The 24,307-nt window shown below is 40.5% G+C and overlaps 1 protein-coding gene across 2 annotated transcripts in view; it reads left to right on the top strand.

The window, feature by feature from the left end:
• Slc15a2 (solute carrier family 15 member 2) overlaps positions 1-22,483 on the top strand; it is a 30,967-nt gene extending 8,484 nt beyond the window's left edge. The window contains exons 5-22 of one of the 2 annotated variants that reach the window (XM_060370344.1): positions 1,128-1,227; positions 3,260-3,350; positions 3,615-3,692; positions 7,636-7,718; positions 8,086-8,172; positions 8,342-8,431; positions 8,524-8,568; positions 9,934-9,966; positions 10,749-10,837; positions 12,141-12,222; positions 12,666-12,800; positions 13,577-13,741; positions 13,888-13,934; positions 15,505-15,615; positions 16,237-16,333; positions 19,643-19,789; positions 20,375-20,479; positions 20,799-22,483. In XM_060370344.1, coding sequence (XP_060226327.1) covers positions 1,128-1,227; positions 3,260-3,350; positions 3,615-3,692; positions 7,636-7,718; positions 8,086-8,172; positions 8,342-8,431; positions 8,524-8,568; positions 9,934-9,966; positions 10,749-10,837; positions 12,141-12,222; positions 12,666-12,800; positions 13,577-13,741; positions 13,888-13,934; positions 15,505-15,615; positions 16,237-16,333; positions 19,643-19,789; positions 20,375-20,479; positions 20,799-20,975 — 1,762 coding nt within the window. In that variant the 3' untranslated portion in view covers positions 20,976-22,483. Of the gene's footprint in view, positions 1-1,127; positions 1,228-3,259; positions 3,351-3,614; positions 3,693-7,635; positions 7,719-8,085; positions 8,173-8,282; positions 8,432-8,523; positions 8,569-9,933; positions 9,967-10,748; positions 10,838-12,140; positions 12,223-12,665; positions 12,801-13,576; positions 13,742-13,887; positions 13,935-15,504; positions 15,616-16,236; positions 16,334-19,642; positions 19,790-20,374; positions 20,480-20,798 lie in introns of those variants that run through there. The other variant, XR_009586966.1, reaches the window with a different exon arrangement.
• Positions 22,484-24,307: the final 1,824 nt, after the last annotated feature.

Here is a 24,307-nt window from a genome sequence, read left to right as displayed (position 1 = left end):
TATCAGAGGTTCTCCTTTATTTTCTAACGTACAATTTTATTGCCAAACATTAAAATAAAAGCTTTTACAAACAACTGAACCTTTCCCTACATTAATGGATCTCATTTTTTTTTTATTAAGTAAACATTTGAAAACAAGTAGAATGCCTAATTACTGTCCTTTTCATAAAAACTCTTCATTTGCGCTGGGCAGTGGTGACACACACCTTTAATCCCAGCACTTGGGAGGCAGAGGCAGGTGGACTTCTGTGTTTGAAGCCAGCCTGGTCTACAGAGTGAGTTCCAGGACGGCCAAGGCTACAGAGAGAAACCCTGTCTTGAAAAATCAACCAACCAACCAACCAACCAACCAACCAACCAACCAACCAAACACAAAAACCCAAAAAACAAAACAAAAAACCCTCTTCATTTGTTTGAAAATAAGAAAAACTTTATACCTATTGTGTTCCTTCTCTCATCTATGGGTCCGTACACCATTACAAATTTTAAAAGTCATATTTAAAGCTTGGGGTTTTTCTATGTAGTTCTATATGTTCCTATTTTATGATCCCGCTTTACTTCAGGTATTACTGTTTATTGAACAAAAGTATTTGATAGATTTTAGTATACATAATCAACACAACACACACATATACACTGAGTTGAAATGTTTATTTTATTTGAAAAGTAATAAATGTTAAATACCTTATTATTACCTTTCCATAAAATTTACTGATGCCATCCCTATTTATTGTGATAAATTTCAATATTTTACTTTGTGTTTAGTAAGGGTATGCACGATTAGAGTCCATAAGATCTTTCGATTGAATTGCTAAAGTAATATTAAAACCTAGTGTGCTAGATTCCAAGTCCTTGCAGTGCTTTCTTCCACTTGATGCGTGCAAAGGACAAATGGAACTACAATATGGAGGATCTTCCCGGGCAATACAATTCCTAGCAGAGGCTCAAATGGGAAGATGATAAGTTCTCATGAGTAGTTCTGGGATTGAAGATAAGTAGAAAGTACCCACGAGGTAGATGCCAAAAGATGCTATCTTTGAACATCATTTCCCTATGTGTCTTTATAGCCTATCTTTACAGATGGTTTGGTATCAACATGGTTATAGCATCCTCGCCTCTCCATTTCAGGATCTTATCATTGGTTGGCCTGAGTCTAATCGCTCTGGGGACAGGAGGTATCAAACCCTGTGTGGCAGCTTTTGGTGGAGACCAGTTTGAAGAAGAACATGTGAGAGTCTTGTTGTTTCTGTTTTTCAAGAGTGTGTAACGAGCATCAAAATGGGGAGCCTGTCAAGTAGCCATTTGCGGAGACTGAAGTAATTCCACTGATCAAGTCTTATCTGGGGAGCTGAGTTCTGCAATGGATGCTAGTCATCAGCTGAGAGAAAATTAAAGCTCAGTTGAAGGAAAGTATTCAAGGTGGGAGGTAGACATGTCATATGATGGAAGACTGAAGACAATGAGGGCATAAAGACTCAATAAGATAACCAGTGAGGGAGCTTAGATGTGGCTCAGTTGGTAGACTATGTGAGTAGCATTCACAAAAACCTGGCTTCAGTACCCAGCAGGTACAAAGTGAGGACGGTGGTGGGTCTATAATCCCAGCATTTGAAAGGCGGAGGCAGAGGGATCAGAAGTTCAAGGTCATCCTCAGCTATATATGTATTTCAAGGCCAGCCCAGGATACACAAGATGCTGATTGAAAAACAAAACACAAATGAACAAACACAACCCAATAGGAAAATCATATACATTTCTTCATAAGTATTGGGTAATGATCATGCTTAAATCTGAGCCTGAGAAATGAAAGCTGTAGAAAGTTAGGTGCTTGCTTCATGAAAGGGAAAACTTCACATGGGGTTGGAAAGAGTGACCTTCTTTCAATTGAGGAACCTAAGGATTAACGTAGTATGAGTACTTTAGGAACAAGAAGTATAGTACAGAGATGATTTTGTGAAAGGCAGAACTATCCATTGGAATGAAACAGAATTCCATTTGAGAGATGGATTTGCCTGTTTCTTAACACTGTCCATTGAATAGAGGGTGTGGGGGATTTATGACTAAAGTGAAAATGAGCCTATTTGAGGAAGCCATGACAAATGGTCAAGGGAACAATTTATTGATTCTTGACAAACACTTAAATCCCTCACTTTTCACAGACACACATGCACAGAGAGCCTTCTTCATGAATCTGTTCCTTCTCCCACAGCTGTTTATCCTGGGTCTGTTTCCTATCCTCTTCTACCCTCCCTAATCTTTATATGTCCTCCCCTATCTCTCCTCAACTTTCTCTATGACACCATGTCTGATATCTTTCTGTCTCTATTTCATCGCTGTGTGTCTTCTCTTCCTCTGCATCTCTTGCCTTGGTTATTTGGCACACTTTGTTCTGGCATCAATGGATTCTGATTATTTGCTGTCATTGGAGAAAGAATAGACCTTTTGCAGGTCAGCTTCTGTATACAATGGACTGCACAAGTCAGACGAGCAGGTACAGGTAAACAGGAATGAGTAGAGGGAACAAAGCACGTCACGAATTGAGCGTAGCGCAGGACCGTTTGTTCTAGTGAGTTAGCCAGAGCCAAAGCCAGAATGAAGTACACCCTATGTAACGAATCACCTATGAGAAGCTTTATTTGAAAGCTGTAGTTAGTAGCTGGCCCACAGACATACATATTTCAATTAACAGAGCAAACTCACCCCCCAAACTTATGCACACCACTTCTCAGCCAGCTGATGACCTTCTAAGCTCTCAGGAAGATCTCCCTGAGACACTAATTTTACTTTCCTCCTAGAGCAATAATAGTTTCCTACACTGCCCTACCGCACCCTTCACAAAATACATTCTTTAACTCAAGGACTCATTTGCTTGTAATACAGTCAATGAACAGTTTTTATCTATGTTAGCATTTGTTCTAGATAGTAGGCATTACTAAGTAAAATTTCTGCCCTGAAAAAAAAAACTCACAACACACTGAATGAAATAGATATTTAATACAAATAAATTAATAATATAATAAATATCTACAGGGCACAAGAGTTGTATTGGGGATAGGTTGGTTGCTTTTCCCCAGGTCTTAAAGGGCTTGTAATGGAGTTTAGAAGGCGAATAAAAGCTTGTCTAGGGTCAGTCAGTGTTAAAGAGCTAATGAGATGTTCACATACCACGAAAGCACTATCTGAACCTGTTGCTTTGTATGTCTTCATCTGAATTTAAACATGAAGCAGGGTAGAGCTAAGAAACACATTTCTCGTTCCAGGCAGAGGCACGGACTAGATACTTCTCAGTCTTCTACCTCTCCATCAATGCAGGGAGCTTGATTTCTACGTTCATCACACCCATGCTGAGAGGTTAGGATTCTTTCTATGGGGCTGGCTGTGTAGGGTGCTAGCCTGGCCAACCAAAAAGCCATTCACAGCTTCAGGTGGTCCAGCTTCTCCTACATATGGGCTTAGAAATATATGAGAGGTTATTTTAGTTTTGATTTGTCTGGCTTTAAAATAGGGGTTATGGGTTAGACGGCGGGAAGAAAAGAGGATGGCTATGTCTATACCGAGAGTAAAATATCACAGAGTTATGATTCGTGATTGCTTGTCCCTCTCTGTTTTCTTCAGGAGATGTGAAGTGTTTCGGAGAAGACTGCTATGCGCTGGCTTTTGGAATTCCGGGACTGCTCATGGTACTAGCACTTGGTGAGTACAGTGGGAAAAGGAAACGAACAGCCGTTGACCCCTGCCACTTGGAAAGCATCATTAAGGAACTCCACACAAACTATTTCATTTAACCTCCACACTAACCCTATTAGGCAAGTGTTGTAGTGATTTCCCTTTGAGTTTTGAAGACAAATTATAAATGGCATCAGAAATTAATTTTTAAAATTTTCTAGGCATCAGCATATGTTTGTGTCTTACATGCACGCTTTGTGCCCGCGGAGGCCCAAGCAGGGCATCAGACTCTCCGGAACTGGAGTTACAGAGGGTACAGAGTTACAGAGGTCACAATTGCAAGCAACCCTGTGGGTACTACGAATCCCCCCCAGGTCCTCTGAGAGAGCAACAAGTACTCTTAATGTCTGAGCCATCTCTCCAGTCCCACAAACCATTTTTTTTAAAGTGTTACAGTTCCATAGTTAGAAAACTTCAAAGGAGCATTAAAACAAACAAACAAACAAACAAACTCCAACCTTTGGAGTACATGTAGGACTGCCAATCAGGAGTTTGAGTGTCTAAAGTTTTTAAATATCTCAGGTAATTTTTTTCCTGCCTGCCTCTACCTCCGGGATACTGGCATCAAAGGCATGCACGACCATGGCTTGGTGTTCTCAAGTGATTCTTGTGTGTAGTCAGGATTGAAGCCCATTGCTTACTGCTGAAATATGAAAGGAAGGAATGAAGATAATTCAGCCTCTGTCTCAAACTAGTTTATGTTATCTGATACTTTTTTCTTCTGGTAAGTAGATGCTACCTTTGATTGCCTGGGCAATTTAAAGCAGCTTCCAGGATTAGTATTTTTTTTTTTCCTCCCCTACTCTGCAAAGCTCCCAAGGAATTTTCTCTTGAACAAAGAGAATTAAAGAGGAGTTGGATAAATAGCTAGGAAGCAATGCAACTTAGATCAAGTGGCACTCTTTTTATCACTGAGAACCTTGTCCTGAAAAAGACGGGGGGCTATGTGGGCCTGTTAGTTTAGGCAATTCCCCTAAAGGGAGGCTTGGGTGTGATTGTTTCTAGCCATTGACCTGGAAACCTGTTCTCACTGTGTGCCTCGGGTGACACCCTTCTGGATGATATCCAGTCCAAACACAGCCGAGCTCAGCCAAGGCAGAGGAGCCCAGAGACTACACGTTTAGTCTGATTTTTTTTCTTACCAGAAAGACTGAAAGCAATACAGCTCCCAATTCTAAAGAAAGTTATTCTGGGAGATGATCAAATACTCTAGGTTTCCTTCTCCTTTCAATGTAAAATATTTTCCACAAGCACTTTCTTGTTTGTTTGTTTGTTTGTTTGATTTTTTCATTTATTTGTATCATGGCAGCTTCTTTATATTACTGCCCAGTAATAATATTTAGACATTAAAGCAATGATGGAGCTCAAAAAAGATTCTGGAATTAGAATGTTTTATGCTCAGTGGGTGGTACCTGTCATTGTTACTCAGCTGATGACCTTCATGGTGATAACATTTACTCTATGACAGATTTTGTGCTAGGTCTTGGAACCATACTAGTGATTTAGACCATTATAAAGTTCATATTCTCAAAGAATTTATACTGTACAGGGAGAATAATCCAGACAGATAAACTGTCAATGTCATAACCAGGGAGGTATAGAGAAAGCTGTGGGGCTCATAGAAGGGCCTTCTGAGGAATACTCTGGAGGTTGTAAGGGTTTGCTTACAGAGAAGACTAAGATAAGACCTCAAGGATAAACAGCAGTTCTTCAAGGAAGGGAACTTAAGAAAAAAAGATATAGTTGATGTCTTCAGATGAGAGACGTCATGGCTGTTCAAAGGCCATATTATCTTGAATAATTCAGGTTATCTGGAGCAAAAAAGAGAAGGGGGAAGAAAAAAAACTGCTAGAAGCAAAATAACAAAGATTAATTTAGACCAAGAAAAAATTAAAACTTCATTGTGAAGACAATAAAGAATAAGCAAAAAATAATAATTTTTTTTGAGCAGAGAAATGATTGTTAGACTTTTCTGTAGTGTTTTTTATTATTATTATTTTTCAGTCGTTTACACAGTGGAGAAGAAATTAGGTTGAGGTTGAGACAAGGCTAATGTTGAGCTCGTTTGCTCCATTTATCCTACTAATTTAAATTTTGTACTTGAGGTGAGAGCCTTACTCAGCTCATCTAGTCTTTGTCCCTGCTGAATTATCCAGCCTTGGTATGGCTGTGTCTGTGAAATAAAAAGAAGAGAGAAGACACTGTTGAATATAGGGTTCTGACCTGAGCTGCAGGCTAGATAACAGAGTCACTCATTGAGACAGTGAGGATGAACAGGCCAAGGCAATGTTGATGGACTTGTTTGGGACAAGTTGCATGAGAGGTGCTCTCGGAATATCTAAATGCATCACCAAATAGTTATTTGGAAATACTGTTTTAGGGTCCCTAAGAAGAACAGTTGGGTTTTAGATACAGATAGGGATTTATAAGGTGTAGCCAGCAATTAAGCCTTGAAAAGAGAAAACTCCGAGAAAATAAGAGGAAGGTAAGAAGAAGATCTAGGCTCAAACTCTAAAGTCACAACAGCATTTAAAGAACAGATAACAAAGCAAAGTCCTCAAATAAAGCCAAGAGACTCCAAACGTAGTGACAAGTTTGTTATCCTAGCACCCTGGAGGAAGAGCCAGGAGGATCATGAGTAAGAATCCAGCCTAGGCTGCATAGTGAGTTCCAGGCCAGAGTGAGCCATAAAGGGACACCCTGTCTCAAAAATGAAAGGAAGGAAAAAGAGAGTGGAGAGAGTGAGGGAAAGAAGGAGGGCTAGCTCATTGCCAATTACTTGACAAATAAAAGGAAAACTAAGAAATGAAGATGTGGGTTATGATACATAGAATGAGCTGAAGAATTATAATGGTGTAGGATTTTGGGAATGGGGACAGGAAATTATGGATAGTGGTTAGAGTATAGGGTACTTAAGGGGGAGTAATGAAACATAGAGTAAGAAATCATAGGTGAAGTGAGATTCTTTGAGGGGAGGGGCCATATGTTTTCTACCTACATTCCTGCTTTAAGCCACTAGTCACATTACATTCACAGTCAAGAGCAGAGAGCAATGAGCTCAGAGATGCATGCAAGTGCTCAGGAAATGAAGCAGGTCTTTCCACTTCAGTTAGCCCAATTAAACTAATCCCTCATAGACGCTCTCAGAAGATCCAGGTTTGGTCAGGCTGACAACACTATCCATCACAAATGCTTCGAACATAGATATATTTTTTTTAATTGGCCTCATGTCAAGAATAGTATCTATGGCAATTTCTACCTGTGAAATCTTGTACATGGTGCTTCATTTCTTTAATCTTCAATTACTCATCTTTAAATGGAGATAGCAGTATATATTTTGTTAGACTAAATCAGTTGAAGCATAAAAAATGATCAATGGATGACAGGATAATGATGAATTTAGGAAGGCTTTTCCTGGCAAGAGTCTGTTTTTTTGTGTTTGTTTGTTTTTTTGTTTTTTTTTTTTTTCTCTTTTTAGGCAGATCATGGAAAGAAAAGTTTAATTTGGCATCAGACTAAAGAAGAAATTGCCTAAAAAATGAGAACTAAGCTGATAGATGTTTTAATATTTAAGGGTAGAAATTACTCTAGGCAGAATAACAGAGGTGGCAATGGTGATGTAAAAGAAGGGTCAGCTGAGCTACGCACTCAGGAAGGAAAAAAGTAATCAAAGTTGGTGTCATATCAGATGTGGACATGGACAAAAGGGGCAGGCATGGGAGGTGTGAGGGAACCAAAGATGGCTGCTCTCTCTTGAAGGTGTCAACGAATATCTCTCAATGGTTGACCACTATCTTCTCTTGGCTACTCTGAAGTTAGGGAGTGAAAGTCAGTTCTCTGTGGGATTTGAGGTAAACACACTGACTATTCTAAATGAGGAACTAAGAGATTGTTTGTGTATCAACTGCAGCTGTGTTTTTGATGGGAAGCAAGATGTACAGAAAACCACCTCCTGAAGGGAACATAGTGGCTCAAGTTATCAAATGCATATGGGTAAGTTCATGCATCGCCTGCCTGCTTGCCTCGTACTGATTGTGTGGTTCTCCACATGTGGGTGGATGTTTTTCTAACAGTCTTCCTCCTGTGTGCCTACCTTTTGGCAAATGGAGTTCGATTGATCCTCCTTGCCTCTACTTGACCATTACATTTTTAGAAGTAGTTACTTTTTTAATAGGCAATATATATACAGTTATATGTGACACTAGCAGGAAATGAGGGAAGATAAAAATTAGGCCTCAGATAATTGGAATTCAATATTTGATAAAAACCCTGAGTACGTGCATGAGGGATAAGATACTGAATTGGGAAAAACAGGATGCAGTTTTTTTTCATCTGTTTCTGATTCTGGATTCTTCCCTAGTTTGCTCTCTGCAACCGCTTCAGGAACCGTTCTGGGGGCGTCACGAAGCGACAGCACTGGCTAGACTGGGCGGCAGAAAAATACCCAGTAAGTGAAAACTGCAGAGAAACCTCACAGTTCTATGAAATCTTTCCAATTCTTTTCTTTGGGCACATTTGACCTCTTCTTTTACTGTTTTTGACCATTTCTATTCTAAGCAAGAAAAGCACATTTGGAACTTCTGGCAATTCTGCCTGCTCTTTCTTCCTTCCTGCAGAAGCATCTCATTATGGATGTGAAGGCACTGACCAGGGTACTGTTCCTTTATATCCCACTGCCCATGTTCTGGGCTCTTTTGGACCAACAGGTAATAGCGGTTTTTGGAAAGATATGTCTTCCCCCACCCTCTTTCTTATCATAGGAAAAAGGATGTCTCACAACACAATCTGTCTGCCCTAGGGTTCGCGATGGACACTGCAAGCTAACAAAATGGATGGGGATTTGGTGAGTTGAAAACGTTTCCAAAGAAACGTGTCAAGTTCTTCACAATACATAACTTATTTGTGATTAAGTTAATTTATACAAGCATGATTTTTCTTTATTTCTACATACATTCACTTATTTGTGATTTAAAAAAAAAAAAAAACTAACTTAAGATCTTTAGAGATGTATGTTAAACCCCCAAACACTGCATAGGTAAAGATAACCAAAGTTATGCTAGTAATAAAAATCTTGTCTTTAGAAATTGGGAGGGGAAGGGCGGAGAATGCACAGATGCTCCCCCACTCCACCCCCATAATGTGCTGAAAGGACAGCAGATGAAGGAAGCAAGCCGGGTTGGTGGTTTCTCGGATATAAGCCTGTCTTAGAACACAGCAAGAAAAAGCCTGTTGGCGCTTCTATACATCTTGTCCTGCCCCTTAGGCAGGGTCAAGCAGGGGACCCATGGGAATGTGGGAAAATTAATAAAAGGCCTCCTTGTGGCTATGGAAAGAGTGAGAAAGTGAAATTATTATTTTCTCTTTTCCCAGCATGGCTTCTTTGGTCCACTCCATCCTTTGGTCCATTCTTTATTCTCAATTGTTCCATCTCTGGATTGTTATACTGATAGTTTTGAAGCAGACAGGGAGGGGTGACACCAGTAGCCTCCAATATAATTTTACCTCTCCCTTCCAGGAGTTACCATGGCAGTTCTCTTGTTGAGTCTCTGGAAAGCAAATTTGGAAGCTAAATATAGTGTATTGGGGGCAACCTCACACAGCCTCTCCTTTTGATATTAGCACCTCTAACTATGTCGGGGAGATTAACTAAAACATAGCAACTCTATCAGTCTCAGGCAAAGTCTAGTTCAGCTCGAACAGCCCTAACCCAAAAATATGCCATCCTAATTGCTCTAAAAGACAAAACTGCTCCTGAGAATTACCATGCTATCACAGGTGAACATTTACACACCCTAAAACTTCCGTGAACAAAATTCTTGCCAATTAGTGAGTAAATTACCCTCAGGCTAGTGTATGAGACATGTATAGAACATAAACGAATTTCATATTTAAACTTTCAGCCTTACTGCCTCTCCTCCAGCCTCCAATATGCACGACAATTGCAAATTCCAAGCATTTTGGAGAACAGATTCTTAACCCATACACCAAAAGCAACCTTCTTCCTGGGATTCATCTGTCTTTAGCAAATAGTCATGATTTCATCCCCAGTCTCTTTCCTGCCCAAATATCTTTGCCAGTAAACCAAGTGCTGCAGAGCCAAAGATTTGATGAGTTTTCTTTTATATGCTTCTTCTCTGCTACCAAGATGGGTAACAGGATTTCCTCGTCTTCTGCTGCTCTCTAACTATAGCTTATTATAATGTTTCAGGGATTTTTTGTGCTTCAGCCGGATCAGATGCAGGTAGGAGACTTCTCTGCAGGCATAGGCGTGTGTCTCTTTCCTTGTTTGTGCCTCTACCTGCTGCGTTTGGGTTAAGGGCCATCGCCTGATGCATTCCTCATTGTGTGCCGAGAAGGCCCAAACGTAGAGATGAAAAGAGTTCCTTTGAGTCACACTCTGCTTTCTCACATCCTTTCCTAAGGAGGTAGTTCTACCCAAGTCCAGAGAAACTGGGTATGAGCCCACAGGTAATGTGTGGTGAGCATTGGATTTTCTTTTTACGTCAAGGTAGTATAATTGGAAATATTGTCAGGAAAGTGCAAATGCAAGGCTATCGCTCCAGCTCAGCGGTACAGCCCTTGCCTATCATGCAAGACACCCCAGGTTTGATCCCCAGTACTACCAAAACAAACAAAAAGAAAGCATAAACTTTTGTTGTATGAGCAACAAAGTCAGACTTTGCTTACTGATGGCGATTTTCAGGATACTTTTTAGCACCTTATTTTCCCTTTAGGCTGTGAAACTAAAGACAATGGACAATGGGAAAGAGTGATTCTTAATTTGATTGACGGAAAAAAAAAAACAGCCTCAGAAAAATGATTCCCTTAGTATATTTGTAGGTTAAGATGTTTTGCAAGAGAGGTAAGCTTTGGGTATAAAGAGATTGAGAAATGTGAACTCTTTTACCTCCTGGGGTGAAAGTGAATTAGATATAAAGAAGGTGCGTACAAACAGATGAGAGCATGAGCTCACACCCAAGACAGAGGACGCTTATACTAATCTTTGTTGCCATGGTGTTTCAGGTACTAAATCCCTTTCTGGTTCTTCTCTTCATCCCATTGTTTGACCTTGTCATTTATCGGCTGATCTCCAAGTGTGGAATCAACTTCTCGTAAGTGCTCACGAGGGTATGAATTATTGCACACTGATTCAATGTCTGCCCAGTTTTGTGAGGATTCAAAGTTGGGATGTTTCTATTTAATTAACTATTTATTCTGATTAATCATCTATTGGTTTCTGTTTTTCCATGTTTGACAAAATTCTATTGGTGTGGAAAGGTAGAAATTAGATCTTACTTGTTATTATCAATGGCAATGTTACAGACTTGAGTATATGATGCTTTAGGGGTAGATCTAGGCAAGTATGTGGTATTGGATTTCTAAAACTCCATGCTGCCCTTGAATGTTGCTCTCCAAAGAAGTCTACTTACTTACTTATTTTGTGTGTGGTGGGGGAGGGGGTAATGTGTGTGCCATAAATGTGTGGAGGTCAGAGAAAAACCTGAGGGAATTGATTCTCTCCCTCTGCCATGACAGTTCTGGGAACTGAACTCAGGTCTTCAGCCTTCACCACATTATACTCTGGGCCATCTTCCTGGACTAAGTCCTAAGGTTTTGGTGACAACTAGTTCTTTTGAATCTCCTGTTGTTTCTATGAAACTAAGAAAGGACCTGGTAGGACTGAGTGCAGCATTATTTTTAGTTACTATTCACCGGAACCTACCCCATGCTGAGTAGAAAGTACTGTTTCTACAGTTTGAGTCTCCTCCCGTCTCTGATTTAACAGCAATCTAGTTGTGACAGTAAAATGATCAGCAACTTTACCACATACAAATGCCCTTGACAGTTACTTATGGAGCAGGAACTAGGGAGTCTAGTGCCACATTCCATGAAAGTGTAAATCAAGCACAGATCCTTCTTTTTCAAGGTGTTCACTACTTAGAAAGGGAGGTAGAGCATAGCCAAAGATAACCGTTACATGGCAAATACCGGAGGCAATACCTATGGTAAAGACCCTAGGAAGGGAAGATGGAAATGCCACAGAAGAGCAGAGGAGAGAGTCCTTCTCAATTCTCACACCAACAAAGACCTCCAAAGGAAAAAAAAATGAGTTGAAGAATTATAGCAGTTGATATCTATTACACAACAAACCTGGTTATATTGCTGTTACCATTAATATTATGGTGTAATGGCTAAAGTCATTGTAATCGTAAGTAAAGGTGAGAAAAGTGGCATATTACAGAGAAGAGTTGCCAAGTGTGACTTGAGTGAAAGGGTGTTTGAAGGAGAGTTCTAGAAAACATTTTCAAAAGTAATTGGGATGAACTAAGAAAGTCTTTAAAGAAAGGCTAAGGATCCTCGACTCTGTCGCATTGAATAACGGGTAGATATAACGGGCTCTCCTTTCCCCCACAGATCGCTTAGGAAAATGGCTGCTGGTATGATCCTAGCATGCCTGGCCTTCGCAGTTGCTGCACTTGTAGAGATAAAAATAAACGTGAGTTCAATCAACGTGAAGCTTCCAGTCTCTTCCATCCACTCTTCTTACATGTCCAATCATGATTCCTTGGGACACACCAAATTATTCATTTCACAGGACAGTCATGCTGAATATTTAGGTGAAAAGAGCAACAGTGCTACGAAGCCCGCTTTCCACCCCAGTGATTCAGAGTTTATCTTCAGGAAAGTGCACAACACAAATACCCAAGACATCTAGGGAACAAAGGTTTATCCAATGCCTCTGTAGCGACATCAAACAGCCACTAATGAGCTGTAAGACCACAACTGAAGAAATGTGCTCGTTACCTACAAAACCATTTGACGCTTCATATTTCTAAGCCAAATGCACTTCAGAGGGATGAACTTGTGTGGTGTTGGCCGGAAGGCTCTGCTGTCAGAGCTAGGACTCAGGTGTGTGTTCTTGTTTTATATGTCTTTCAGGGAATGGCCCATCCGCAGCCAGCTCCCCAAGAGATTTTCCTACAAGTCCTGAACTTGGCAGATGGTAAAATAAAGGTGACAGTGCTAGGAAGCAGAAATAATTCTCTCCTGGTGGAGTCCATCAACTCTTTTCAGGTGAGGTTTGGGGCCCAGGTGAATTAGAAATTGTATATGCTACAGTAACCTTGGGTGTTTAATGACATTAATCATCTGATCATACAACCTTGTCCCGATGGCCTTAAATAATCTCTGATAACTAACACATTATTCTAGTGATCGCATAATAGTCTATCCCTCAGATATAGTTCATTGAAGTGTTTTCTTATAGACACTCAAGTTGGGTGTTGTTGTTCCTGTCTTTGTGGCTGTGCTGGGAATTGAACCTAGGGCATCAGGCATGTGGTGTAAGCACTCTGCCACTTGGCTACACTTATAGCACTGCAATTTTTTTTAAATTTTTATTTATTTTTATGTGTGTGGATGCTTTGCCTACATTCATGCCTGTGTATCAGTACGTGCCTAGTGCCGGCAGACATCAGAAGAGGATATCAGATCCCCCAGAACTATAGTTACAGGTGGTTGTGAGCCACCATGCAGGTGCTGAGAATTGAACCAAGGTCCCCTGGTTCAAAGCAGCCAGTGCTCTTAACCACCGAGCCATCTCTCCAGCCCTGATGCATTTATTATAATAAACATTGTTCATTATATTATAATGATGCACTGTTATAATGAACCTCCCTTCTTGTCCTTTTGTACGCCTCTATGTCTCATGCTAGTGTCCTAGAAGTGAAATAACTGATTTAGAGACAGAAATGGCTAGTGGCTGATGAGGTGACACATCCCAAAGCTATGGAACTGTAATGTCCACACTGGCGTAGAACATGAGTGTAACAGGTTCTTTGTCCCCCCAGAACACAACGCACTATTCCAAATTGCACCTGGAAACAAAAAGCCAAAATTTACATTTTCATCTGAAGTATAACAACTTGTCTGTCCACAATGAGCGTTCTGTAGAGGAGAAGAACAGTTACCACCTGGTTGTCCATGAGGATGGGGAAAGCGTCTCCAGTATGCTGGTAAGTCAGGGAGTCGCTCCAGTTCTGTTTGGAAGTAGGATGACTGCCTCATCAGAAGTCACCAAGGGTCTGCCTGAGAATGGGATGTTCTCACTATAGGTTTCCATTAGTCAGCTCCTACTGATTCTTGCTTTTCTCGGTTGCAGGTAAAGGATACAGGAGTCAAAACAGCCAATGGGATGACAGCCATCAGGTTTGGGTGTTGGGGACTTCAGATGAAGAGGCCTCACATTTCACTTGCTCCGAGCAAGGGTTTTTACTTCTTAGAAAATCAGGGGCACTGGTGTCTGTGACATTTTCTGGGACACTGAAAGGCAAATGTGCCAGCACGCTCCCTGCCTGGAGGGCTGGCAGAGAACCCTGAGTCAGTAGATGGCCTCTGCTTCCCACCACAAGAAGTCCTTCTACTTACTGTTATCCATCTATCTTACTCTCAGGGAAAGAACTGATAAACATTTAGAAGTGAGCAAATGTTCCTACCTTCATTTTTGGTACCTTCATTTATTCTGTCCTATACACTATAGGTTCCTATTTTAAATTGACAGCTAGCAAAAGAGTTGGTTTTAAATGCTGATAGGGCTAAAGGTCTTGTCATACAGCACAGGACAGATAGAGAGGTGACCACCTGCTCTCTGTGGCTGGAATTGGGTATGAAGCATAGAGAAATTGTGGCACCAAGACCAGGTAGTTATTATTTAAAAGTAGATGAGAACCTGTGAAGAAAAGTCTGAATTCACTGGGAAGTAAAATACATGTAAGAACTTGCCCTTGAAATGTTTCAGAAAAGACAAGTCACCCAAAGTAAGTAAAGCAAGAAGGGTCAGCAGGCATAGATTTTTCTGCATAAATGAGAAAAACCCAGGAATCAACTTTCAAAATACTAGAAGAAACTGCCCAGTTTATCTCTAGAGCAAGACCAAGACTAAAATCATTCAAACAGAAATTAATCAAAACCCCATCTGAGGGGGCCTTCCGGTCAGAACACTAGAAAGAGGTTTCTGACGACTGAAATATAATGACAGCGCCTTCTGTGGGTGGGGCCTCTAAACTTTGCCCCAGTCAAACTGGATTTCTTTTCTAAGAAGCTAACTGGTTAACGGAAAATGTTATATCTTTACATATAACACATTGTACGCAGATTTGTATTGTTTTTCTTAAATCTCAATTGAGAAATTCCACCATTAGGAGGGGGAAAAATGGCTGGGGAAGCAGTTTGGTGGGCAAAGGGCTTGCTGCACAAGGTCATCAAGGTCAAGGCCAAGCCACAGAGCCCATGCAAAAAAAAAAATAATGTAGTGGCATGAACTTGTAATCCGTCTCAGATGGCAAGGTGGAGAGCTATCATGAGAAGCAACATCTGTGGTTGACTTCAGGCTCCCACCCAACATGTGAAAGTATATGAACATGAACACACACACACATACACGCACATGTGGACACACATGCATATAGTAAAGAAAGAAGTTAGATATCCCTAGACTTGATTAGAAAGGAAGGTCAGATTGCCATGTGTGACTGTAGTAATCTACCTGGCCATTTGATGAGTATGTGTCAGCCATACACTAGAGAAAAAAAAAGTTTGTTTTTCCTAGAGTAAGTTAAGGCTGGTGATCACCTCTTACATTCGAGTTCATTTGTTTGTCTATTTGTTCCTGTCCCAGCCACTATTTTACACACTTAGAATATAGTTATGAGCAACACAGTATTGGCTGTCCCTGTTTGGATATGTTTGTCTGATGTGTAAATAATGTGTCTTCCCGCAGATTTATCAACACTTTGCATAAAGACATCAACATCTCCTTGGGCGCAGGTGCTCCCCTCAGTGTGGGCAAAGACTACGGAGTATCTGCATACAGAACTGTGCCAAGAGGAAAGTAAGAGCCTTTGTGGACATTTTACTTTTATCAAAACAATCATTTTCAAACACTATTTTTGTATTCAGGTGATTGACATCTGTGTTAATTTGGGGTGTGAGGATATTTCTGCTTCTTCTTAATTGTAACCTCGCCATTTCAGGCTCATCTTATTTCTACGTTGGTCAGCTGAGATTATGATTGCTGTGATGAATGCACTGTGTAGTTAATACAGCCCACCTCTGTGAGGCTCAGGAAGTTTAGTGTTGATTTTGGCTCCTGCTCTTTTATACCTGTCATTGGTACCTCATTACTTAGAATTTCTCTCTCATGTTCCCTGTTTTATTGTATTTTAATAAGTCATAAGATTCACGTGAGGAAAGTTCATGGGCTTGAAATGTACAAAAGTTGATCTGTGTAGTCTTTCTTCAGGGTTAGAATTTTTATGTGCTTATAAGGCAGTAAGAAGTGCAGATCCAAGGCAGAAACATGGCACGAAAGTGGCTCACTCCTAGAAGTGTCTCTCTTCAAAGACAAGTGGCTTCGTTATTTTCCTCAGTAGAGTTGAGATCTCTCTTCCTGGGGTTGGAAGTGTGTCCTAAACAATGCTGTTTATTCCAGCCAAATTTCATCTTGTTGCAGATACCCCGCAGTGTACTGTGAGACAGAAGACAAAGGCTTTTCTCTTGATTTAGGTCATCTAGACTTTGGTATAACATATTTGTTTGTGATCACTAATGTAAGTAGCTTACAACCGACCGCCTTCCTTCTGTCTGATTGTCTGCCTGCCTATCTCTTTGTCTATGTCTCTTTTACACACACACACACACACACACACACACACATCTTGGAATCTTCTTAATGAGGACAAAGTGCAAATGAGAAGACTTTGCACAAGACAGGATCATATACTTCTTTCTTGCCCGCTATAAGACTTTCCACCACTGTGACAAATGTCTGAGAGAAATGGGTAGAAAGGCTGAAACAGTTTTCTTGGCTCATGGTTTCACACGGTTTAGTCTATGGTTGGATGGCTCCGTTGCCTTTAAGTCTATTGAAGAAACATCACAGTGGAAGGACATGATGGAAAAAGGGTGTCAGGGATGCCACGGTGATCAGGAAGCACAGAGAACAGCAGAGGAAGGGATCGGGGACAAAATATAACCTTCAAAGTCATGCCCTCATTGATTTACTTCCTTCATGCTTACTGGGGGCCTCCCCTACCAGTGTCTACCATGATGCAATTGTCCATTCAGAACTTAAATCCATCAGTCAGTTCATGTATTGATTAGCTCAGAGCCTTCATGAATTAATTACTCCCTTGAAGTACCACCTCTGAACATTACTTTGGGGAACAGTCCTTTAAAACATATGTCTTTGAGAGCACATTTCCTATTGAAATAGCAATAGGTCTGCAGTGGCTTTAGAAATCCCACGATCTCTATAGGGAATCTCAAAATGACATAACAGAAGCAGGCAAAGAGTGTTGGGAATGGAGACACAACGTGTCCCAAGCTATCACTATGAAATCTCAGTCAGCTTCAGTCTCCTTATACCTTAGGTAGCCAAATACTATTCATAGAAAATTACTTTTTTCTTGTTAGCTTGATACATAGGTCTCCTGGGTCCCTGGAATTTTTATCTACTATACAACAGTCTGAATACCAATCCCCACACAAAGTTTTGGAATTAATTAACTGGGGTCTATCAAAAGTAATTGCCACTGGCATGGTGGTACACACACACACACACACACACACACACACACACACACACACACACACATCTTTAATACCAGCACTTAGGAGGCAGAGGCAGGCAGAGCTCTGTGAGTTTGAGACCAGGCAATGGCCTATGTAGAAAGCTCAAGGTTTGCCAGAGCTACATAGTGAGACAGTGTTTCAAACAAACAAACAGCAATTGACTCAGAAACTAGACCAAAGAACTTTTGTCTTTATTTTTGTTTTCAGAGACAGGGTTTCTCTGTCTTGGAACTCACTCTGTAGCCCAGGCTGGCCTCAAACTCATAGAGATCTGCCTGCCTCTGCCTCCCAAGGGCTGGGATTAAAGTCATGTACCATCACTGCCCAGCCTGAATCTTAATTAAAAAAAATATTTTTGTGTATGAGTATTGTGTTTGCATGTATGTATGTGTACCACATGCAAACCTGGTACCTGTGGGTGTCCAGACAAGGGTATCAGATTTCAATTACTATTTTTATGTAATAACCTTTCATTAAAGGTTCATATTCTACACTTTCACACACAGGGACAAATAATTCATATGTATGAATTATCTATAGTCATTTTAATACAACTTATTGAAAAGACTGTAACTAAACTGATGCTCTTGTTGAAAAGCGGTTGAGCAGAATATGATGTCTTATTTGTAGAATGCTTTTGTAGTTTCCAGAGACTACCGTTTATATTTACTTTCTCACACTTATCCTCAATTAGTTTTATTATTTCTTAATTTCATTTTTCTATTGGTTATTTTAAGTCATAAAATATAGCTAATTTTGTGTGTTAATCTGTGTATATCATTATGAACTGTTATTGAGCTAATTTGTTAGACCCTAGCACTTTAGTGGAGCCCTTAAACTCTCTACATACGAGGTCATGTCATCTACAAATAGCGATAGCTTCACTTTCTTTTCAGTCTAAATGCCTATTATTTCCTGCCCATTTGCTCTGGTGTATAACATGAATCAATTTTTCAAGTAATAAACCAATCAAGTAATAAACCAACCTTTATAGGGCTGCTGTGATAAGCTAATATAAGCTAAGGGCCTTACAAAACAGAAGTTTAGTGTTTTATACCTTTCCGTATCTCTCTCTCTATCATTTATATCTTTACCTATATATCCTACACGTCTGTAAGGATTGTTCATTCTGAGACCTGTGAGGAAGAAACTTTTCCATGCCTTTCCTATGGCTTCTAGTGGTTTGTTGGGAATTTGGTATTTCTTGAGGTACAATATAATCACCCCATTGTCTAACTGTATCTTCGAAAAGCACTCTGTGTGCCTTTCTATCTATATTCCCCCATTATATGTACGTATACCCATCATATTCAAATAGCCCACCTTAACACCCCATTTCACTTGATTAATTACATCTATAAGCACCCTATTTCCAAATAAGCTTACGCTGTCAAATACTGGATACTATAACTTTTAACATTGAAGTTTTTAGGGACACACCTTGACTTGGAAAAGTTGTATTTCCTGTGTTAGTCCAGTCTTTGCTTGTTCTGTCTCTCTAGATGTTTATGAATCTCGATGGCTCTTAGACATCTAAAATAGATGTCAGAAATTGAAGGTTGTGAACCCAATTCCTTCCACAGTCCTAGCTTGCTTGGGTTATTTGGTGTTGACATTAAGTAATAAAAGAATTAGTGGCCAGAATTTAGAATTCCATAGATTTTATAGTCTGACATTGTAATAATGTCAGAAGATCCTACGACAACTACGACCATGTCACATGACTGGCTCTGCCTTTTGATGGTTCAGTTCATCGAAGTCCTTATCATTTCCACTCTTTATGTTTCATTTAGTTAATTAACTACCTTAGAACATCTGAGAGCTGACCTTTTAGGGGCTCTTGTCATAATATGTTCTTATGCTGAGAACATACGCCCCTGTACCTGCATACACACACCACACACACACCACACACACACCACACACACACCACACACACACCACACACCATACACACACACACACAGATTCCTAGACATTATGTACATACATTTTTAACTAAAGAAAAACCAAGATTCTTTTGCGTCAGTGTTTTGAACCCAATGCCCCAAAGACTCTTTAATTTCAAGGACTTTTACTGTAATTGACTGAAGTCAGGAAGATGAATGCAGTGTTACCAAGAGAAGATTCCAAACACTGGAATTGTATGGAAATGTCTAATGTCTTGATGGTATCAGGGAAGTGAAACTAAAAGGAAGGAATAGACACAGCTCATAGAATGCTGTAGTTAGGTGTACTTTTTCTTAAGATTACTGAGAAGTCCACTTCTTATTTCTCCCACTAAGATCACGAATCAGGGTCTTCGGGCTTGGAAGACAGAAGACATTCCAGCCAATAAACTATCCATTGCGTGGCAGCTACCACAGTATGTCCTGGTTACAGCAGCAGAGGTCATGTTCTCTGTCACAGGACTTGAATTTTCTTATTCTCAGGTAAGATTTCGCAAGTAGAAATGGTGACATCACTTAGAAGACAATGAGTGTTAAGTCCTGTGCCTTAAATGGGCACATCATCCTAAGACCTCCATCTCTTTGGTTCATGACTTCCTTGTATTTGACCCCGAGCAGCCATCTTAATGTACTGGATCATGACAATACAGCATTTGAGTTTATGGTGCAAAAAAATAAGATGAAGAGCAAGGGCTATGAGATTAGATTACTTATGTTCAAACACTGGCTGCCTGACCTGCTGTGTAACAGGAACCAGTAAATTACCTCTCCAATGCTGTTTTATTTCCTTTTCTTTATGCTCTTCTTGTATTTTCAGAGTACCACAGTAACACAGCTTCTTTCTTAAGTTTGGGGTAATAATTATAGGATACAATAAAATAAAAAGATTCGATAATCCACTTTCTTCTTCCTGTTATATTATTACAATCTCTTGAAACAATGCAAGAGCTGAAGCCAGTGAGGAAGATGAACGACGGTAGGATTTTAGGGGAGATGTTCCCTGGCTAGGTTCATGGAGCAGGAAGGGAGAATGGGTAATCTCAGTACTAACAAATGTGTCCTCCCCAGGCACCGTCTAGCATGAAGTCTGTGCTCCAGGCAGCCTGGTTGTTGACCGTTGCCGTTGGGAATATCATTGTGCTTGTAGTGGCACAGTTCAGCGGCCTGGTACAGGTATGGATCCGAGGAGAACGTGAGCTCGCGTCTACGCAAACTTTCCCCTCCAACTTCCTCTTCTTTCTTTTCCCAGATCTTGGCCTCCAGGTCCCCTATCAGTGACATGAGGCTTAGATGACAGAGTTGGCCAGAAAATAGACATATGTGTTTGGCAATAATCACCATGTACCTGGGGGAGGAGAGGCCGGGGAATCTAGTGTTCTGCCAAGAAAAGTGCCTCAAGCAATGATTCCTAGCCATCTTATCCCTCTACAGCCAGATTCCCCTATTTAAAGGCTACTCCATAATCTTCCCTTCCGGTTATTTCTCCCTGCAGTGGGCTGAATTCGTTTTGTTTTCCTGCCTCCTCCTGGTGGTCTGCTTGATCTTCTCCATCATGGGCTACTACTATGTTCCTCTAAAGTCAGAGGGTGTTCATGAGCCAGAAGATAAGCGGATTCCTCACATCCAGGGGAATATGATCAACCTGGAAACCAAGAATACAAGGCTCTGACCACTCACTGGACTGATAACTAGTTCCTGCCACTGACTGCAGCCATCACTTACCTTCAAGCATATTTTTTCCCCTCCTACCAGATTAGGAGAAGGAGATAACATTTTATCTGAGTGGATCTCCTCCATTTTTTTTCCACCACAACAGAGGCAATTCTAGGGCTAGGTTCTTCAGGTGCATCTTTAAACAAGGATCCAAGACTTTGCATCCTCCGGGCTGTTGCTAAACTTAGTAAACATTAGGCAATGTATCACAAGCTGGCCCAGGATCTCCCCATGCCCATGAAAAGACAAATGTGTGAAAGAGATAAGTCTCTGTGGGTATGGTATTCCAAGTTTCTTTATCAATAGTATGATTGCGCTAATTCATGAAGATGTCAAAATGGTATGTATGGTATGATGTAATCTTAGAGCTTTGCTTGTCAGCTAGCAAGTTTAATATGATTTTAGATGGCAAGCGACAGAGCGGCACTTTATCAATAGATGGAAGATACATCTTTCTGCTGTCTCAGAAAGATACAGCGTTTTATCTACTTGTCCAAACATCCCTTTCTCAGCACTGACAGATCCTGGAGACCACAATTAAAAACAGTAAGCACAGTCATGGAGACCCAGGAACGCATATAAATTACTCATTTTCCTTTACTGCACATTCCTCTAAAGAATTCTACTGTTTCTGCCCTGGGCTGTGCTCTTCTGTGAACATCTGTCTAAAAAACTAACAAAAACTTTGCAACCCAGCCTTTTCAGTGTTGCTGGAGCAGCTTTATCTTACTGGTACATCTTATTTTGCTTATTACAGCAAATCTTTCAATAACAAAAATTTTTTTCTAATCAACTTCCCTTAATTTTTTTCTGTTTAGCTTCTTTGTTATGTATTTTTACTTCTTCCATAATTTTTGTTTACATTTCTCCCTTTAGCCTTAGAAATGTCCTGTTTATTGAAAAGGGATACTAATTGTCCTAGGTTTGAAGCTCTAAATCATATTATTCAACAAATTGGCAAGGTCCTGCGTGAGAAAACTATCAGACTCTGTGGGGGTGGGCAGAGAATGTTCAGTTTCCACTTGCGTGTGTGAACAAAAGAGTTGACAGACATTATCTCACATGCAGTGTGTGAATCGGGACAAGCCTGGGGTTATCAGGACTGTGCCATGTGTCGCTAGGGGAAAAAATTCCCAGCCCCTGAATGAAAGACCTCGTTTCTATTCATCTTGTTCTCATCTGTAGCCAAGTTGGATTGCACACTATTAATAATGTAACATATTCTTAAGATAATTTGCTCCAGTTCCTCAAGCTTTAAATACTTTAGTTTTAATGACTAAAATTTCAGAAGCATAGAAGATGCTGCAACATCATCCAGTTTCCCCAGATATCTTGATGGGAACCTGTCCAAACTCCTTCAGAAGCTGTTCATTTTTAAGAAGCTTTAACTCAAACTATTTTATAAATTTTCTTTTCAGAGTGGTTAACACTGATCTGTGAATAAAAGTTTTTGTGAACAAGTAAGTTTGGGAAATGAGATATGTTACTATTCTCTGTTAAGTATTCCATCACTGGGTTAAAGTCTCTGAGATGTCCCTGAATTATCTGAACATGTGGTAGTTTCTTCAGGACCCTGGTTTCAGAAGGACCCTTATGCTGGCTAACTGCTTCATTCCCAAAGCTCTCTGCTATTGAGCTGTGGGCATAGCTCAGCAGTACAATTGCTTATTGTGCACAGGGTCCTGGATGCAATCTCCAGAACCATAATCAAATGGACAAACCAACACCCTTCTAACTACACTGATTCTGTCCTTCATCACAAACAAGGATAAGCATGGCTTTCTCTTTGGGGTCTTTGAGGCATTTGGGAGAGACCACTTTCAGTGTGAATTCAGGTAAGTGAAATGTTCTCAGTTATTGTACCACTTCCTTACAAGGCACAGCTCTGTCTTTTTACCATGATAGCTCTTTTTTTTCTTCTACAAAAAAAATCTTTACATGAAATTTAGCAGTTAAGTTTAAGTTATGTGATGCCTAGGACCAATTACAACAGCACAGATGTCGTCTGACTGGCAAGGTTAGCACCATCCTCTATACAATGCATTTTTATTAAACCAGATAAGGTAACAGTTGATGTTTTTCAAAACCACTATTACTGGGTGAAATTATTATAAGTTTTAAAAAGAATGCTATCATTCATATTTTGAGTTCTGCTCTGTGCTATTCAATGAATTAGCTGAGGGAGAAACAAAACAACAATCCACTATATCTATGCTCAAAATTGCCTTTCACATCTTGACTGACAACTGGTGAGGTCTTGGTGAACAGATCCTTAGGCAATCAATGATGTAATGAGATAGAGAAACAAACAGCACTGTAAGAGTAGAGAGTATAAGAGATAGAAGGCTCATTTAGAGGAATTCCAGGGACCAAATCCTGTGGGGCTTTGAGCCCACGGGGGCTGGAGAGATGGCCCAGTGGGTGCAGAGGTCATTGTGTAAGTGTGAGGACCTGAGTTTGGATTCCTAGTACCCCCATGAAAGCTGGCCATGGCAGTGCCTTTGTAACACCAGTGTTAGGGGTGAAACAGGCAAACTTCAGTGGCTTGCTGGCAAGCCAAAACAGGGAACTCCGGGTTCACGAGAGATTCTGTCTCTCAGTGTCTTCTATATGTGTGAGCTCACGTGCACAAGCACATACACATTCCTTTATTGTTTTATTGCCATGTGAGTGTGTGTTGTGTATGTATGCATTCTTTGCTTGCTGGTGTGTGTGTGTGTGTGTGTGTGTGTGTGTGTGTGTGTGTGTTGAGTGTCCTTTCCATCACTCTCCATCTTATGCCCTTGAGTCAGGGTCTCTCATGAAACCTGGAGCTAGAATGTTGGTCAGTAAGCTCCAGCAAGCCTCTTGGGTCTATCCCCACCTCACAGCACCAGGGTTACAGGCATATATGTGACTATGGCTGGCTTTCAACATCAGCTGTAGGGATTTGAACTCATATCCTCAGGCTTGTGCCATGCTTAACTACTGAAAAAACTCCCAAGGCCCCAATTTCCTTTTGAATAAAGTATAATAAAACATTAAAGCCTCCAAAGCAGAACACTTGACATTTATAATGCAAAATCAACTTAGCAGATCTCTAATTGTTACAAAGCTCCACCTTTAAAAATACTTATAAGCCGGGCATGATGGCGCACACCTTTAGTTCCAGCACTCAGGGAGGCAGAGGCAGGCCATCTCTGTGAGTACAAGGCCAGCCTGGTCTTCAAAGTAAGTCCAGGACAGCCAAGGCTACACAGAGAAACCCTGTCTCAAAAACCAAAAAGAAATACGCACACACACACACAC

Source organism: Meriones unguiculatus, chromosome 17 (assembly GCF_030254825.1).
Source record: "Meriones unguiculatus strain TT.TT164.6M chromosome 17, Bangor_MerUng_6.1, whole genome shotgun sequence".
In the NCBI taxonomy this organism is placed as follows: Eukaryota; Metazoa; Chordata; class Mammalia; order Rodentia; family Muridae; genus Meriones; species Meriones unguiculatus.
Note: the sequence above shows the minus strand (reverse complement) of the source record. Positions and strands in the feature narration are given on the sequence as shown.